Source organism: Leuciscus leuciscus, assembly GCF_965113295.1.
Source record: "Leuciscus leuciscus genome assembly, chromosome: 1".
NCBI classification, from domain to species: domain Eukaryota; kingdom Metazoa; phylum Chordata; class Actinopteri; order Cypriniformes; family Leuciscidae; genus Leuciscus; species Leuciscus leuciscus.
Genome location: NC_138725.1, coordinates 77,597,417 through 77,617,842, shown reverse-complemented (window position 1 = coordinate 77,617,842; position 20,426 = coordinate 77,597,417). Strand labels below are relative to the sequence as shown.

The 20,426-nt window shown below is 40.9% G+C and overlaps 1 protein-coding gene across 3 annotated transcripts in view; it reads left to right on the top strand.

Annotated features, from left to right (window-relative positions):
• prkcab (protein kinase C, alpha, b) overlaps nt 1-20,426 on the top strand; it is a 210,817-nt gene that overhangs the window by 21,609 nt on the left and 168,782 nt on the right. Inside the window, exons 2-3 of one of the 3 annotated variants that reach the window (XM_082185520.1) lie at nt 7,919-8,095; nt 8,993-9,024. In XM_082185520.1, coding sequence (XP_082041646.1) covers nt 7,932-8,095; nt 8,993-9,024 — 196 coding nt within the window. In that variant the 5' untranslated portion in view covers nt 7,919-7,931. Of the gene's footprint in view, nt 1-7,852; nt 8,096-8,992; nt 9,025-20,426 lie in introns of those variants that run through there. The other 2 variants (XM_082185519.1, XM_082185521.1) reach the window with 2 other exon arrangements.

Genomic DNA, 20,426 nt, shown 5'->3' with positions numbered 1-20,426 from the left:
CGCTCACAGAGGATGTCAGGAGCGGGCGGTCACGGGGCTAGCTTTCTCTCTCCCTCTGTTCAAGCCGCGCAAACTGCGCCGCTCACAAGGGAGGCTGGAAGCGGACGGTCGGGGTTAGTTTTTCTTTACGTTATAAGAAAGCTACCCTGCCTTCTGCGCCCCATTCATGCGTCACTCACCGGCGAAAGGAGAAAGATGTGTTTTTTAGTCCCTCCGAGGATGGACTAACCTTCAATTTCTCATACATATTCCCAGTTCCCTGATCATGCGACTGGAAATATCAATATTGCAGCAGGCGAGCCTGTTTTAATACAAGCGCGCCTGCAAGCATACGCCGAAGAAAGCATGTGACGCTCTTATATGCTCGTGCATCCAAAAACCTTTGTGTTCCCCCCCTGTGGCTCAGTGGCGGAATCATTGGTTTTTCCCACGAGAGACCGGAGTTCGAATCCCGGTCTAGCGGCAGTTAAAATTATGCCGCCAATGCTTCGCTCTGTCAGTTCCCTGAAAAGCGACTGCAGACGTGCATTTTGCAGCCAACGAGCGCGTTGCACAACCCGCTCGCCTGCACCCAAACACCGTTTCTATGGTTTCCGTGCGTCACTGGCGAAAGGAGAAAAGAGCGTTTTCTGGTCCCCCCGCGGATGGACCGACCTCGTCTTTCTCGTACATTTCTCATTCCCCTCTGAAGTTCGGGCGACTGGAAATGTCTGTATTGCAGTGAGCAAGCCTGTTGTAATACACGCATGCCTGCAAACAAACGCCAGCACGTTGACGGTCTCTTATAATACTCGCGCTAACTGAGTTACAATGTGTCTCCCCCTGTGGCCCAGTGGCAGACTCTCAGGTTTTTGCACGCGAGAGACCCGCGTTCGATCCCCGGGTCTACCGGCAGATAAAATTATGCCGTCAATGCTCGCTCTGTCAGTTCCCTGAAAAGGCGACTGCAGATGTGTATTTTGCAGCCAACGAGCGCGTTGTACAACCCGCTCGCCTGCACCCAAACACCGTTTCTATGGTGTTCCGTGCGTCACTGGCGTAAGGAAAAAAGGGAGTTTTTCTGGTCCCGCTGCGGACGGACCAACCTCCTTTTTCCTATACATTTCCCATTCCCCTCTGGAATTCAGGCGACTGGAAATGTCAATATTGCAGTGAACAAGCCTGTTGTAATGCACGCAGGCCTGCAATAAACGCCAGCATGTTGACGCTCTCTGTTTCTATGGCAACTTCTCGCCCGTTCAGTTCCAGTAAATGTGACTGTTCCAGTGTATCCTGCAGTAAACAAGTCGGTTCTGTCACCCGCTTGCCTGCACACAAACGCCGTTTTTACGGCTACCCAGATAAATCCCATAAGTGTGAATTTTTTCTGGTGTCCCGGCCACGGCCGATGGTGCTTTATGTGTAAGAAGAATGCCCACTGCCCAGTGCCCATCTCTACACACAAGCACAGCCCGTCACACAGGGCTCGCGCACATGAATCGGCTCAGACCGATTGCGCTTCAAACATGGTGAATGTGCCCACTAACACCACGTTATGCATGTCTCACGGTTTCTGTAAAAACGAAACCAACGTGCACTCGCTTCACGCAAGCGAACGATGCTTTCGGTGTGATAAATGTGCCCGCTGTCCCGCGCCCACATCCACACATAGACATGACAGTTCCCACGGGAACCGCCCAGCCCTCCCCCTCGCGGTTAACCACCGCAGAGGAGTCGAGCGCGGGCAATCTGCCCGCTGTCATCAGCGCGCCCCATGCCTCAAATGTCACGAGCGACACGCTTGTGTTACAGCACACCGAAGCTTCTCCATCGCTGAGCGAGCGGAGCGCGCTTCGTATTCGACCCCTAGCTATCCATGCAGACGCATGGGCAAAGCTACCCGGGGTTTCGAAGTGGGTGCTGAACATTATAGAAAGAGGCTATTCGCTGCAGTTTCGCCGACGCCCTCGCCGCTATGTGGCGCGCGTCGAGACCACGGTAAAAGCAGAAGTAGCACATCTACTTCGAGCCGAGGTGACGAAACTATTGAGCAAAGGGGCCATAGAACCTCTCTCTCAAGATCAGAGCGAGGGAGGGCTATACAGCAGATACTTCCTGGTACCGAAAAAAGACGGGGGTCTCAGACCCATACTAGATCTAAGGCAACTGAACAAAGTGCTTGTGAAGCGACAGTTCAGGATGCTCACGACCAGGCAAATCCTTGTGCAGATTCGCCAAGGAGATTGGTTTGTGTCAATAGATCTGAAAGACGCGTGTTTTCAAATACAGATAGCGTCACGTCACAGGCGATATTTGAGATTCGCCTTCGAGGGCCAGGCATATCAGTACACAGTCCTGCCGTTCGGTTTGTCCCTAGCACCCCGTACATTTACGAAGTGCATGGATGCGGCGCTCGCACCCCTCAGAATGAGAGGCATGCGAGTGCTGAACTATTTGGACGATTGGCTGATTCTAGCGCAATCTCGCGCAGTGCTCATAGAACACACGACCATTTTACTCGATCACCTCGAGGATTTGGGTCTGAGTGTCAATTGGGCGAAGAGCTCCCTGTCTCCCAGTCAGAAAATATCTTTCCTGGGCACAGAACTGGACTCACTATCCATGATAGCGCGACTATCACAACAGCGCGCGGTAGACATTCGACGCACAGCGAACTCTTTTCGCTGCGGCGCGTCTGTCCCGCTCAAGAGATTTTCAGAAGATGCTAGGTCTCATGGCCTCAGCATCGTCAGTGCTCCAGCTGGGTCTGCTCCGCATGCGCCCGCTGCAGTTTTGGCTGAAAGCGCGAGTCCCACGCGAAGCGTGGGCACCCGGTTTGCTTCGCCTCAGGGTCAATCAGAAATGCGTTACAGCTCTGAAACCCTGGAAAGCGAACGACTGGTACCAATCAGGTGTAAGCCTGGGGACTTCCTCGAGGGTGAAAGTGGTGTCCACGGACGCGTCCACCTCGGGATGGGGAGCGCTGCTCGAGGGCAGACCGTTCTTCGGCCAGTGGTCAGAACGGGAGAAGCTCCTGCACATAAACTGCCTCGAAATGCTGGCAGTAGACAACGCACTGACGCGTTTTTGTCCCCAAATAAAAGGTCACCACGTCTTGGTCCGTTCGGACAACATGTCTGTGGTGTCCTACATAAATCGCCAGGGCGGCATCAGATCCGAGAAACTGTACAGGCTGGCAGAACGCCTCCTGGTATGGGCTCAGTGCAACCTGCGCTCGCTCAGAGCAGCGCACGTGCCAGGGATCATGAATATAGGACCAGACAGACTGTCCAGGAACAATGTTCCGGCAGGCGAGTGGTCTCTACACCCACAGACAGTCCAACTGCTGTGGAAGAAATTCGGCAGAGCGGAAGTGGACCTGTTTGCGTCTCAAGAAAACGCTCACTGTCAAGAATTTTTCTCCAAGAGCAGGAGCGCGCTGGCCCATGTGTGGCCCCGCCGCCCGCTCTATGCTTTTCCCCCCGTCTCTCTCCTGCCTCAGGTGATAGAACGGATCAGGGAAGAAGGATGCTCCGTACTGCTGGTAGCACCGTTCTGGAAAAACCAACCTTGGTTCCCAGCCGTGATGCAGTTAGCAAGTACTGCCCCGTGGCCAGTACCAGTGAGGAGAGATCTCCTCTCACAGGCCCGCGGCTCGATCTGGCATCCTCACCCGGAACTATGGTCCCTTCATGTCTGGGCCATCAACGGGTACATGTTGGACTCCCTAAAGGAGTATTAAACACGATCACGCAGGCTAGAGCTCCGTCTACAAGACGACTCTATTCTTCGAAATGGTCAGTGTTTTCGGGCTGGTGCACAGCCCGTGGTGTGTCACCCACAAACTGTGATGTGACGGAGGTGTTTTCCTTCCTACAAGAGCTGTTGGATGGGGGCAGGGCCCCCTCCACGCTCAAAGTTTATGTGGCGGCTATAGCAGCGTTCTCAGAAACAACGCTTGGTCAGTCAATAGGAAGGAACGATTTAGTCATCCGCTTCCTTAGAGGAGCTAAGAGACTGAATCCTCCCAGACCTCCCTCAGTCCCCGTATGGGACCTTTCTACGGTTCTGGAAGCCATGAAAGGTGCGCCATTTGAGCCTTTACAGTCAATCGATTTGAAACACCTGTCTTTCAAAACGGTGTTTTTGCTGGCTCTCGCTTCAGTGAAGCGCATAGGGGATCTGCACGCGCTCTCTGTGAGCGCGGCGTGCATGGAGTTTGGGCCCAATGACTCAAAAGTTATACTCAAACCTAAGCACGGTTATGTTCCAAAATCCCTCAACACACCGTTTAGGGCGCAGATTATCTCTCTGTCAGCCCTACCGGTCCCTGATGAGGAAAGAGACGCGAGCCTCCTTTGCCCAGTCAGGGCATTACGAGCTTATGTGTCTCGCTCGTCTGTTTTCAGACAGACGGAACAGCTCTTTGTTTCGTTTAGCGGACGTTCTAAGGGACTAGCCGCGTCGAAACAGAGCCTATCCAGATGGATAGTTGATGCTATAGCGCTGGCATACGCCTCCAAGGGCATGCAGTGCCCTTTGGGTGTCAGAGCGCATTCCACGAGAGGCATGGCCTCTTCGTGGGCCTGGTCAAGTGGGATTGCCTTGCAAGATATTTGTATGGCGGCAGGCTGGGCCTCCCCGTCTACATTTATAAGGTTTTATAACCTAGAGGTTCCCGCCCTGCAGGCCAGGCTGCTGTCGGTCTAAACTACCAGTATTATCTGACCTGATGCGTTCAGCTCAGAATGCTGCGTTTACTGAGCACAGCTCAATTTTCGACAGTTTAAAGCTGGGCAAACTGTGTAAGACCCACATTTTTTCCCATCAGTTCAGGCCGTACCCCGCCCTGTCTGTATGATGAAATTTGCGTCCCTTCGACGCTACTTTATGTGGAAAAGTGAGGCTGCACCCCTCCTTCTTCCCGGACTCTCTGTGAGTTCACTGAGTGATTGTGCACTATATGTACCCCGGGCTTTTGCCCTTGGGTCTTTGGTGTCAGATCTCAGCATGCACGGCGTTTTACACTGGGTCCCCTAGCGTAAGATATCTTACGCAGTACGAGAGACCTCTCGTAAGAGAACGTACTCGGTTACTAACGTAACCTCGGTTCTCTCTAGAAGAGGGAACGAGTACTGCGTATCTTGCCGTGCATGCACACGCTCTGGTTGCTTCGATGATGAAAAACCAGATAATAGCTGCCTGCGAGCGATATTTATAGGCCTAGACCACGCCCATTTCGGCGGGACGTGACGCAGCGGGCGCGAAGTGCCCTGATTGGGTCTGACGTCACGCCAGGCCTCGCTCGATAGGCTGCTGCAGTTGCCGCAGAGCAGCCAATAGGCGCGCGAGCTGTCTCGCCTATGTCTGCATTGCTGCTGCAACGCGTTTTGCATTATTACAAAATTAAGGATAATTTTTGGCTTCAATATCTCGCGGAAAAGGATTTTCCCCTAGCGTAAGATATCTTACGCAGTACTCGTTCCCTCTTCTAGAGAGAACCGAGGTTACGTTAGTAACCGAGTACGTTTTTTGCAATAGTCTGCCTGTCTATCTGTCTATCTATCCATCTCTCTGTCTGTCTGTCTATCTATCTATCTGTCTGTCTGTTTATCTATATATCTATCTATCTATCTATATGTCTGTCTGTCTGCCTGTCTATCTGTCTATCTGTCTATCTATCTATCTATCTATCTATCTATCTATCTATCTATCTATCTATCTATCTATCTGTCTATCTTTCTATGTCTATCTGTCTGTCTATGTCTGTCATCTGTCTGTCTGTCTATCTATCTGTCTGTCTATCTGTCTATGTCTATCTATCTGTCTGTCTGTCTGTCAATCTATCTATCTATCTATCTATATATCTATCTGTCTGTATGTCTATAAATCTATCTATCTGTCTATCTATCTGTCTATCTATCTGTCTGTCTGTCTGTCTGTCTGTCTGTCTATCTATCTATCTATATATCTGTCCGTATGTCTATAAATCTATCTATCTATCTATCTATCTATCTATCTATCTATCTGTCTGTCTGTTTGTCTGTCTGATTCTCTATCTGTCTATCTGTCTGTCTGCCATATATATATATATATATATATTTATATATATATATATATACACAGTATATATATATACAGTCTGCCTATTTATCTGTATGTGTCTGTCTGTCTATCTATCTATCTATCTATCTATCTGTCTGTCTGTTTGTCTGTCTGATTCTCTATCTGTCTATCTGTCTGTCTGCCTTATATATACACAGTATATATATACAGTCTGCCTATTTATCTGTATGTGTCTGTCTGTCTATCTATCTATCTATCTATCTATCTATCTGTTTTATACAAATAAACAATATGTATTAGAAAACAAAGTGTATTTTATGTATTACAGTTTTTCTCAATCGCTTTGGCTCGTTTTTCTAAACAGTGTGAGCATTCTCTAAACTGTAAGCTCAAGAGTCACAGCGGTTTTGCTGGAACATCACAACTCTAAAACACAAAACATTTCATTCATGCTTCAAAACCTAGTTATCGTGTCAGTAAACTGGCCAACGCCACCAAAATAATACGTGTTTTTGTCATCGTGAGCCACACTGGTCTAAACGTGTAGATGCTTTCACCATGGAAATACTTGTTATATAAAAAAATAATGTTATTTATTTATTTATTATTGTTGACTAAACTTTTTATACTGTACAAGAATGTCAGTTTTGTGTAAATACAGATACAGAGTAGGTAATATTGACTGGGAAAAGTCAACACTGTATTACACAAGAAGAAAATGAACATTTCTATTTTTACAGTACATTTATTTTTGCAGCAATGTGTTTCATGTAAACTGAAAACTCTCAGTTGCTTGTTCATTTTTACACACTAACACATAGCCTACAGCGTATATCTTCTTAGTTACATATCTTCCTATTGCTCTTCCATGACAAGAATTTATTTCTAGAAAACAATTTACAGTAAACATACACATGTATTTCTTCAATACTGCTGTGGTTCAGTTCCTCCATGTTAAAAAATGCTGGTTATGCTCTCAGCAAACTATATAGTTTACAAACTTGATTGGTTGGTTGATTTGTAAGATTATGATTCCTATTTCTTTACAACGGCATTACAAACATTTCATGTCATAAATATTTATGGTTATACAGTATCATCTCTGACAGATTTTGATCACTAAATGCATCATTTTGCATGCGAGGAAAGAATGTTTAGAAGTTTCACTGAGAATCAACTCCTCAGTTTTGATCAACAAGTCATAGTCATTGAGTAAATTGTAGACAATTGTATTTAATATTTTGCAATAACACATGCAATTTGCTGAAATCAATAAGAAATTCAAATCTGATGTGAACAAGAAAATATTTTTTCAGAGACATGAACTTATTGTTTTGAGAGAAATTAATTATTAATTAATTGCGATTAATTTGCAAATTTGCACCATTCAGTTCTAATGACCAATAAAATGTATGACCAAACACACGGCTATTTTTTATAAATATCCATTCTCAAATACAATCACACACCGGGTTCTGAAGACTACACTGTAAATAAAATAAAAAAGTTGCTGGCTTAAATATTTTATGTACAATCAACTTGGATGTTTGTCAACTTAAATTACATTAAACTGACTTTAAAAAAATGTGTTGCTTAACTTATTTTGATGAGTTCAAGCGAGGTAAAACATGTTGTCATAACTTATTGATCATATAATTTTTTTCAGTGTAGTGTGTTGTTCCTGTTTTCCTCCGCGTGATGACGCTGCACACCCTCGCGTCGCGTCAGGAATAGACGGAGCGTTGACGTCAGCGAGAGAGAGAGAGGGAGAGAGAGAGAGAGAGAGAGAGAGAGAGAGAGAGAGAGAGAGAGAGAGAGGGGGGCGCGCGGTAACAGGAGAGACGCGTACAGTAGAGCACACACACACACACACCTGAGGAATAGCGATGGCTGATCATCTGATACAGATCAATGACTCCACTATCGTCAATCGATTCGCGCGCAAAGGAGCCTTGCGACAGAAGAACGTGCACGAAGTTAAAAACCACAAATTCACCGCGCGCTTCTTCAAGCAGCCCACATTCTGCAGCCACTGCACCGACTTCATCTGGTAACACACTCTCCACACACACACTGCAAACTTTCACTAATGCACTTTTAAATCAGGGAGTTGACAGCTGTCTAGAATTTCTCACTTTTTTTATTTTTGGCATGCATTTCAAGCAAACTATTTTTTCCTTTCATAGAAAATTGAGGTGCATAAATAAAAAAAATGTGCATGACAATGTGTGTGCATGTCTAGTTTGGGCTTGAAAAAAGATGGTTGTGCTATATTTACTTTGCATGTTGCCTATTTATTTAGCATTTAAATTCATTTGTAAGTTATATTTCCTAGATGGTTTGTTTGCATGAGAAAAAACTGCTTAAAATGGCATAAATGTTTAAAGTAAAAGGAGATATTTTGTTGTTCCACTGCATGAAGCCATTTTATATTGTTTTTGTTTTGTATAATTCCATAATGTATAGTTTTAGGTGTTCCAGCAGGGCTTTGTGTGTGTTATTATTATGATCATGCACTCGCAATAATAGTAATAATTAAAATAAATGTAACGTTTCATTTGGACTAAAGACAGATAATGGTTGCAGATGATGATAATGAGCCATTAATGCGCATCATCATCATCATCATCATCAAACTGGATTTGCCGAACAGATGTTTCATGCATTTAATATCTAAATCCTGCTTTAATACTATTCAACCTTTCACGATCATTAAGGTTAAAGTGTGTATGTTGTAACATTTCACCTTTTTGATAAAGAGGACAATAAAACAAATGTCATGTTGTTTTAAAACAGTGAAAGTTATAGTTATATATAGTTATATATATATATATATATATATATATATATATATATATATATATATATATAGTTATAGTATTTTGCAGCTTTGTGACTAACACTTTTTTCTCTTCTCGTCTTTCTCTTATCGAATGCAACTCTACAGGGGATTTGGAAAACAAGGCTTCCAGTGCCAAGGTACTGTGTGTGTGTGTGTGTGTGTGTGTGTGTGTGTGTGTGTGTGTGTGTGTGTGTGTGTGTGTGTGTGTGTGTGAACAAATGTCCCAGAAGTATGGCAATACCAGTCATTTTTTACCTTGTTGGGATGTTTTTCTCTTTGGTCCCCATGAGGGAAAATAGTGAAATGATGTTTTCTTATTAGATAAATCCTGAATATAAAAATATAGTACAGTATAAAAATCATTATATGTATGAAATGTCCTCATAATGATAGGAATACCTGTGTGTGTGTGAGAGAGGATGTGGTTTACTGTCACTGAATCCGTTCTCCGATGATTGTGTTCCTCATGTATTGAGCTTTACCAGGGTTTATTAGGTTGTTCAGTTTATGTCAGCGTTGTGTGATTAGAGGAACACATGGTTTGGATAATGTGGAAAGTGCAGGTCTTGCCAGAGCTCTGGTGCTTCTGTAATGTTCTTGGACAAATCTGTTTAAATCTGTTGGCTTTTGATAAGTGGCAGACCCCAAATCAGAAAGGGGTTTTGATGAACACTATATGCAGCTGAGTAAATGTTTCTGGCCAATCCTGTGCTTCCAGCTTTGTGTTTGCATGTTGTTTCTCTGTTTCTGCTCCGAAATTACAACGTCCCTGTAAAAGAACTGGACTGGCCTTCACAAAGCCCAGACCTGAGTGCTGTCTGTGTAGGATCAAACCTCAAAAGAGACCAAAACCATGCATATACTCCCAATGGATCAAGAACTGCATGCAAATTATTTTGGGTATGCCTTTTTTAGGCATTTTAGGGCAAATTTTACAGGAACGCTAAAGGGTTAACCTAGAAAATATATACCCATTGACTCTCATTATAAAGCTTGGAAGAGCCAGGACATTTTTTAACATAACTCAGATTGTATTCGTCTGAAAGAAGAAAGTCATATACACCTAGAATGGCTTCAGGGTGAATAAATCATGGGCTAATTTTCATTTTTGGCTGAACTATCCCTTTAAGTAGCTTTTATAAACGTGTCTAAGGAAACAGAAGACATTACTGATGTGCATCTTCTTGAGACTAAACAACGGCACTGATATATTTTAAGATGTGCCTTTAGTTTAAACAACTCAAACATGTCTGGGATTAGTTTAAGCCTTGTGTCTAAAACCGGGCTATATTTGTGTAATTTAACATATTTAATTATTGCAGCGTATAATATTACGAGTTCGCATTTCACTCTTGATTAATTTTGAGGAAAACTGACTGTTTTTGTGCAGGTGAGATGAGTAAATGCATGCTCACGTTTAGTCTAGTGCTACAATAACCATCATGTTCACTCACAGCACACACACACACACACACACACACACACACCGTGTGCCTCTGCACTTACTCACGATTTATATCAGTTAAAAGTCCATGCAGTACTCATTTAAAAAAGTAACTTTTTAAACGATTTACTTAACTAGTTACTTGAAAAAAGTCATCAGATTACATGACTCGCATTACTTGTAATAGTTTACCCCCATCACTGTGCATGAGTACACATATAACTGCAAAGTGTCATTTGGGACACACACATATATATATATATATATTAGGGCTGGGAATCGATTAATTGCATCCAAAATAAAAGTTTGTGTTCACATAATGTGTGTACTGTGTATAATTATTTATTTTTTATATATATACAGTATAAATACACACATGCATGTATATATTTAAGAAAAATGTGTTTATATATATTAATTATATTTATGTAATATAATATGAATTATGTATAAATATATATTCAGTATATACATGCAAATATTTCTTATATATATATATATATATATATATATATATATATATATATATATATATATATATATACAAAATATTTATACACAGTACACATATATTATGTAAACACAAACTTTTATTTTGGATGTGATTAATCGCGATTAATCGTTTCCCAGCTCTAATTAATATCAATATTATATTTATATTTATAATATTTTAATAGATTTTTCAAGGAATTCACGTCCTTTCCAGCACACACACATACCAACGAAAGATAAAAAAGCTATTTCATATACAATCCAGTACAAGAAAAATATTCTTTTAGACTATTTTTTAACTATATTAGCAATTAAATGTGTTTTTACATACAGGAAGACAAGTGCACAGTGTGTAGCTTCAGACAGCTGGCGCTTCATATAAACTGCTTGAAAAATGGATAGGCAAAGCCATTTTTAAAGTAGATGCCAGGTAAAAGAAGCCAGGTAAGCAGTCTTCCTGGACTATCCGACCGTGTCCTAACCAGGCGTGACGACTCCAGGACTTTGTGTCCGCACACTGACAGTGAAGTGCTGTGTAATGTGACAGCCTGTCAAAACATATTTGATGTTTAATATACAGGTGATGTGCAGTGAAATGGACATTTGGACCAATGAGAGGGGCTTATCAGTGCCAGCAAAACGTCTTAGAGTGAAACTAGCATCGCTCGCTAATGCTACACTGACACTTCTCCAGTTCCTGAACACTGTGTAGAAATATTACAGGGGTTAGAGAGTCTGTCAGAGCCGTGGTGCAGCAATGACATTTCATTTGATGCTCACGAAACATCATTATTATCAATGTTGAAAACAGTTATTTACATTTTTATTTCAGGATTCTTTGATGTTAAAGTTCAAAAGAAGAGCATTTATCTGAAATAGAAGCTTTTGTCACATTAAACACTAACGTTCAAAAGTTTGAGGGCAGCAAAAAAAAATTCTTTTATTTTTTGGGGGAAAGAAATGAAATAAATCAATACTTTCATTCATCAAGGATGAATTAAATTGATCAAAAGTTACACTAAAGACATTTATAATGTTACTAAAGATTCTATTTTAAATAAATGCTGTTCTTTTGAAATTTCTATTCATCAAATAATCCTGAAAAAAAATTGTACACAACTGTTTTCAACATTGATAATAATAATGAATGTTTTTTGAGCATCAAATCATCATATTAGAATGATTTGTGAAGGATCATGTGACACTGAAGACTGGAGTAATGATGCTGAAAATTCAGCTTTGATCACAGGAATAAATTACACTTTACTAGATATTCACATAGAAAACAGTTATTTTACATTGTAATAATATTGAACAATATTACAGTTTTTTTTTTTTTTATCAAATAAATGCAGCCTTGGTGAGCAGAAGAGTACTACTTTTGACTGGTAGTGTACATGTAATAAAAAAATATTATATATATATATGGCGATGTGGATACTGAACCGTTATGTTCCCAGGACCCCAAAATCCATCCATGATTGTAGTTAATTGACAGCATCAGTACTTACAGTCAAAGTGTATGTTTTCATCATGGCTCTTGGGAATCATTGAGCAGAAACACACACACACACACACACACACACACACACACACACACACACACACACACACACACACACACACACACACACACACACACACACACACACACACACACACACACACACACACACACACACACACACACACACACACAGGATGAGTTGGCAGACTCAGATGCTCACAGATGGCAAAGGTATATCATGTATCATATTTGTGTATCTTCCTGTCAACTGGACATTAGCCATGGAAGATGGTCAAGTCTTCGAGGATGTGTGTGTACATCAGGGAATATATATTTCTGCTGTGTCGGAGCACAGACGTGCTTCACACGAGTATGCAAGTGTGAATGACGGGTCAAGCATGCTTAGCATACACTTGTAGTCATTTTAGTCATTTTATCAGGATTTATTTTTCTTTCTTTTTTTCGATTTTTGCACTCGAAAATGATGGAATTTGCACATTAAAAACACATTGATCATTTTGTTTGGGATTGTAATTATGGATTGTGATTCTGTAATATTGCGTTCCCCCCTCAGATTAATGTTTTTATTTATTTTTTGTGGGGAAAAAACCAAGCAGCCAAAAAGAATGCAGTGATTGGTTGAATTTGCATTCATTCTTTTGCTGGAGGGACTGTAAATTCTTGCTTATAATGTGTTATGTGTATGCTAGGTCAAAGAGATGTGTTTTTAGTCTAGCTTTGAGCGGACAGAGTGTGTCTGCTTCCCGGACAATGGTAGGAAGACGGTTCCAGAGTTTTGGTGCTAAATAGGAGAAGGATCTACCACCGGCAGTCGATTTTGATATTCTAGGTATTATCAACTGGCCGGAGTTTTGAGTAATCTCTAGTTGACTCTTCATGGCGGTCGGTCAGCATGTGTTGCTCCAGACGGCTCTAACCTCCACCTCTCGTTCTGCATCCACTTCTTCACTGGAGAAGTGAGGACAGCATGAGACAGGCTGGCTGACGGAGAGCTCACACACAGATGGCTTCGCTGACGGTGTGTGTGTGCAGTGGAGTGGGAAGCGAACACGAGGGCCGGGCCAGAGAGTGCATGTTCTTGGAAGCGTTGGGGACATGTGTGTAATGGTGTGTAACAATGAAAAGGCTTCTGATATCTGACCGAGAGCTTTGAGGCTCGTGATGAGAGACACCAGACCTGATGATGAGATGATGAGGTATCCTGAACTTAACCAGGCGCCAGATTCACGAACATCATCTCGAGGAAAAAAGTTCATGATTCTTACAGTCAAACCAAAAATTATTCAGACACCAGATATACTTTTTGATATTTTTCACTATATTTTGACACTATAGTTCATTTATGTAAGTGAGGAAGGCAAAATAAAGTAAACTGTGACATATTATACACAAAAACTCTTCATACAGCGACTACCAGTAACATTTATACAAATTTAGGACCAAAAATGATTCAGAAACTTTGTCCTGATCATGTTTTGCTGAAGTGTTTTTTCTTTAATTTCTAATGCTCTTTTTACACACAGACTGAACAAAATGAAGCATTGCTTGGTGATTGGTTGAGCTAAACTGGTTTTATCTAATTGTGTAGTTAAATTTAACAGCTGACAGATATTCAACATAATTCATCTGTGAGACAGTCTAACAGAAGGACGGACAAAACCAGTCAAATATCAACTGATTCTTCTCATATTTTATTACCATTTTCTAAACTATAGCGAATAACTTGTGATAATGTGAGAAACGTTGAAGGTGTCTGAATAAATTTTGGTTTTGACTGTAAATATTTTTCTAAAGATCAGAATGACAGGCTTTGGTGTTATCTGATTGTATGGTGGTTCTTGCGTGAAACACATCTAAAGCCGTATTTTTGGGCTGTATGCAGATTAATGTGATGATCAGAATGAGCGCGCACGTTATTTTCACCGTGATCTCGTTAACGGGAGTTCTGCACTTGGCGTCACTTTTTTAATATGTTGTATATTTTTAATAGTTACTTTAAAAGATTTTTTTCTAAAGATGAAGCTCTTTGTTGTGTTTTGTCTTCTCACAATTATACTTTCTAGAGTGAATGCATCCTGTGTGTGTGTGTGTGTGTGTGTGTGTGTGTGTGTGTGTGTGTGTGTGTGTGTGTGTGTGTGTGTGTGTGTGTGTGTGTGTGTGTGTGTGTGTGTGTGTGTGTTACAAAGACCTCAAACTCACATAAAAAGCCAAGAGTCAAACTGCACAACTAAAGCAAACACTGATCATCATAATGGTGACCAAACTGTTCATTCTCAAACAAAACCTTCTGCTGATATCTTGAGAGATGTATTGTCTTATTTTATTTGCAGTTGATTTCATGCTGTGTGGTTTTAAGTCAGTTGTAGTAGTTTCATTTTCTGAGAGTGCAAGCATGGTGTTGAACCAACTTCACATTGTAACATTTATTCAAGCCAGTGGATGTATGCGCAGGCAATATTCTAAACAAAGACGAGGATGCAGAAAAAAGAGAGCGGTTTTAAACATGTATGATATGATATGTTTTGCTTGTATAGACCTTATGTAGCTCCGCCCCTTTTCAGCGCTGCGCTCGTTGTCTTTTGTCTTCCGGTCTGTATTTTCACAGCGATCTTGCGTATTTATGAATGAACGGCTCATTTTAAAATCTTCCCGGTCGACTGACATTTATTAAGACATCTGCTTTAAACATTACAGTCCTCATGATAACTTTCGTTAACTTTACATTAAGTAAATCCACTTCAAAAGCGAATTACTCCTGGACAGCAGCGCCATAGAGATATACAGAGCGACCGCAAAAACGGAAGTTAAAAGACAATATTCTAAAGATGGCGGTGCCCTCGTTTCTCTGGCGCATAAGGTCTATATAGATCTGTCACTGTAATACTTATGAGTTCTGACACATCACTGTCCTTCCATAACCTTTCACAACTGTCTTGATATGGAAGTGGCCCAGATCAGAATCGAAAAGATCAGATTCCACGTGGTTTGTGCCTTTCACACTGTCATGACATAAACAGATCTGAATCACATATGAGCTAAAAGATTTTATTTGGGCCACATTTACCTGCAGTCTGAGCGTAGTCTATGGCCAGGTCTGGGCCAGCTAAGACCACCAAAGTAGTTTAGTCTGGATTAAGCAGTTTGTTTCAGCAGGGATGACAAACAGACACCCTCACTGCACCAGTGAGCTCTGCCTAGTGTGCAGTGTGCCGGATCCTGTTACAGATCATTAGGAATATGATGAGAATCCCCGTTTCGCCTCACTACTCCCTGGAAATAAAAAATGCCAATGATAATTTTCTATGGGCTCTTCTATGTAGAGATGATTTGATTTCGTCCAATTTTCTCTCTCACTCTCTTCCTCTTTCCTCTTTGACTAGCCACTGTGGAGTCAATTTTAGCTATCTTTGTAGCATCGTTATTTTAACAGTAATATGTCTGTCTGAAGAAAATGTGGATGCTGCTCTCAACCTGAATTAGATGACTTTACTAGAAAATTATGTGAAGAAAACCCATCGCCTTACAGGTTGAAGTTGAATTAACAACAGTGAACAAATCAATTTTACATTAGTGGTCTGTCATCAAAATCATTTGTTCATTAAATAAAAAGTCAATTATTTATTATCTAGTCTAAGTTAATGTCACAGTTCCCCCTGTTTTGTGACTCCTATTTTAGATATTCTGTTGTCTTGCTGGTTCTGGTTTTCACTTCCTGTGTTTAATTCTTGTTTTGCTTAATTTCCATAGTTACCCCTGCTGGTTTCCATAACGATTGATTACTCTCACCTGTTCCTTGTTATCCCCTGTGTTTCAGTTGTCTTTGTTCGGTCGTTGTCTTCACATGTGTTTGATAATGCAGTTTGCGTTTCTGTTCCCTGTTTGGATTATTGTCATCATCTTTCCTGTTTGGATTATCTTTGTTTGTTTAATAAACTGTTGCAACTAGATTTTCGCCTCTTCTCTTAACTATTTTAAGTTAACCATAAAACAAATACATGACAAATAACAATTATAGCATTATTGCTGCCTTAAATCATTTGTTAAAAGTAATGCATTTTCTTCTCTGAATTTATACTATTTTGATTTTGAGATTTCTGTATTACATGTATTCTGTTTAAACAAAATTAGAAGCTAGGAAAGAAATGAAAGAAATTTTAAAAATGCTTTTTATTGTTGACAAAACATTACAGTATAACTCTTCAAATGTGTTAGTTACATTATCTCACTAACCAACATCTAATGACCTATGAAGTTTGTTAAATGTAACTTTTGGCCCTCTAGCTGTTAAAAAACAGAACTGCATGTATTTTGTGGAGGAACATTGTTTTGGTTGTGCTTGTATATGAATATGAGCATTTACAATTGATGATGCTTTAAATAAACTCTGTTAGAGAGCTACATATGGCAATTTATCTGTTCAATAAAATACCTTCACCTCAAGCAACTTTCCTTTTTCCCTGCCATCACCAAACCCTCTTATTTTTCATCCGTTCCCTCCAAACCCCTTTTGGTTTTATATGTAGTAAATACACTTTTAACAATATAGGCTTACTGTAGATTGTTTCAAAGCAGCTTTACAGTGATAATAGGCTTGTTTTGGCTTTACAGCAGCTCTAGAATACAGTTATTGTCCAGCTAAAGTTAGTTTTAATTGATTGATTCACTTCCATTGTAAAGATCATTAGTTATTAACTCATTAGCTAACACAACACCGTTCTAACAGAAAACTGAAAACTTTTAATGTGTTCTGGCTGTTCATTCGCGTAACAACAGTGTTTGGTAATTCATTTAAATGCTAGTAAAGCTAGCTGTAGATACTAGGAATCTAATCAATTCCATATGGTCTTATTGAATACACCATTTCGATCAGAAATGCATCACAGAAGTACAGTGAGTTGCAAGGAACTTCAAAGGAAATAAGAGGCCGTTTTGGAGCACACAACCTTGTCTTCCTTCATTCTCTATCCAAATTTGGCTCTGTTTTGTCTGGGTTTCTCTTCTTCAAGGGTCAGCGCTAACAGGTCTGTCATGCGAATAGCGTGAGTCTGCCCTCTTCAGCGCTGGCACAGAATATATCAGACGTTCTCCTCCAGTCTTTGAAGTCAGGTGCCACTTTATCTGGAGAGTCTTGCCGTGTCCAGAACTGAAGCGAGAGTCGCTGTGGGTGAAGGATGAGCTCGAGCGAGACGCTGGCTCGGGGAACGTAAACAGTAAAGAAGAGCAATGGAAACAGAAGTGGATGTTTTCATCACAGAGTGAGCAGTAGCAGAACGCCAGTGGTCCTTTAGTGTGCTGACAGGGTAACGGTTGCTGTTTCCAAGGTCTGGAAGATTTCCCTCGCTATCTCTCGTGGTTTAGTTGGCCTTTCGAAGAACTGTTGAAAGAAGGATTAGACCTCAGATAAGAGCACATGTGCCCAAATGTCAGACACATGGAAACACTCATGCCCTCATTCATGTGCCTGAGAGTGACTCACTCCAACTGTTATTTGCTTGTCGTTTCAGTGCTTGTTGAGTTCGCCATTATCAACTCTAGTAGTGTTGAACCTAGTTAGGGTTCGTGAAGGCAGGTTTACCACTTATCTCGGCCTGCATGTTTGTACTGGAGATAGAAAAAGAAAAAATAAGCGGCCCCTAAGTTAATAACTAATGATCTTTGCAACGGAAGTAAATCAATCAAAACTAATTTTAACTGAAGCTGCTTTAAAACAATCTAAATTGGTAAAAGCGCTATATAAAGGAAGCTGACTTGACTTGACCAAACTCTTGTCTAGAGATGAGAATATCACAGACCTGGCCGTGGACACTAGCAACAACATATCATTACAACAAATATTTATTTTAAAAATAATTCATATTTTCTTAGAAATGTTTCTTAAGCAACAAATCAGCATATTAAAAAATGATTTCTGAAGGATTAGGAAAGTTACTTTTAAAAGTAATCAATGACAATATTGCAAAAAGTAAGTAATTGCTTTAAAGTAAATAGTAATTATTGCATTATGTTACTTTTACGTTACTTATCTCACCTGGGCTGGGCTTGCTTGTTTGTTTTTAATAACATAAAGGTCTATTTTTTGGCAAATGTAAAGGCGCTTTCACACCTAAAGTGAACTGAATAATCCTCAGGCTGAAGGAACTGCAGATTCACTCCTGTACAGTAGAGGGCGCCACTCAAACAAACCTTTCATATGTGCTGTTATTCTGAACCACAGAAGAACTAGAAAGTTCAAAACTTAATTCCAGTCAGGTCAACAGCAAAGACATTGGCTAATAAAGTGAGATTAAGTACGTAAAATATATTTGTGTAATTTTACATGTTTAATTATTGCAGGTTAGTGTAATATTCTGAGTTTGCATTTCACACTTTTTATTCATTTTGAGGAATACTGAATCTGCCCACATTTAGTCTCTACCTTCAGTAACCATCATGTTCACACACACTGCACACAACATCTCATCATCAGTCTAAAAATGTGAAAACAAATAAACTTCTGTTACTTTTTAAAGGGTAACTAAACCCCTGGTCAGAGCCTGACTCCACCCACTGGCAATATTTGAAAAATGCTAGAAAAGTGGGCAGAGCCCAGCGGAGATAGAGGGGACGAACAGTGAGCGGTGGGACACCTGAGAGTCCTGCTGTCAGACTCTCTAAAATGGAGAGTGACTCACAGGGTCGCAAGACGACGTAAAGTACATGCATCTGATGAGTTTTATCGAGTTGATGTCAATAGCGCGCGCTCTCTGTAGGCATATTCATATTTTGCCGCTATGTGAAAAAATCTAGCAAAATGCGCCGACGCGTTTGTCGACCCCAGAGGATTAACTTAGCCTAACCATAAATTGTGATTAAAATATATATGATCACTCACATCAAGACGCCGCTGCGGTGGTGGAGTCCATGCAGGAGGAGCAGCGTTTGGCACTGCGTCGTTTTTTAGCGCGATCTGTGTGGAGAAGCCCATTTCCACCTCTATTGCGTTTCAAAAGCAATTCCGCGTAAAATGCAGGTTTCACACTCACGGTCTTCCAGGCCAAGTGCATGCAACCACTGTCGCCTAATTTACAAGTCTGCTGGAAAGCTATGCAGTCCAGCAGTGCTGTTGCAACCAGCAACACTACACCTACGTATCCTCCTGACCACTGTGATAAATCTACGCTAGCTCATCATACCAAGGGCGTGGTGAGCTCGTACCAGGGGCGTGGTGAGCTGGAACCTGCTTACGTCACGTAGTACCGCTAACATCCAATAGGAAAATTCAACTGCAGTAGCCACCGTTCAACCTGAAGAGGGCAGCACTCAGACGTTTTTACACCATTTATTGTAGAATTAAAACACTTTATACCCAAATGTCAAAAAAGTTACTCGAATCAATGAACAGCATTAATAAAGCCCCAGTCTTACAGATCATTAACTAAAAAAAGTTGGTTTAGTTACCCTTTAATATATTCACATTTTAAATTGAAATAATATTTCACAATATTACTGTATTTTGTACTGACCCAACCTTTATTATCTACATATAACTTATTTTTATTTTTAAAAAGGCAATAAAAATTATTTTTTGCATGAAATAAGGCCTTTTAATTCAATGAATGAATGAATAAGTGCATTTTGGCGCAAAGTGCTTCATCGTGGCATCATTCAAAAAGCAGTTTAAACTGTACTGCAAATGAAATAGCTTGCATCTGTTTATTTAATTTGAAGTGACAGAAATGCGTTTTAGTGCAGCTGAAGTGTTTATGTGTCTTCCATCTCTTCTCAGCACTATGCTAATGAGTTGTATCTGAACATCTATCTTCAGAGGCCTTTGCCAAATGAAGAGCCCTTGCAACACTTTCTGTTTGCTTTGATGTCTCTGAGAGCCGTACCCTCCATTACCACATCCCTCTGTCAGACATCCCGAATGCTGAGGCTTGTGAGAAGGATTTTGAAGACATGGCTGACACCCTTACAGGCGATGTTAGCCTCGTTACGAGAGCGGGCCTAAATTTGTTCTGTTGTTTCATGCTCACATATGATGACTTGAAGTTGTCATGAGATTTTCTTTGTAGTGACAGTGAAATATAATTTCC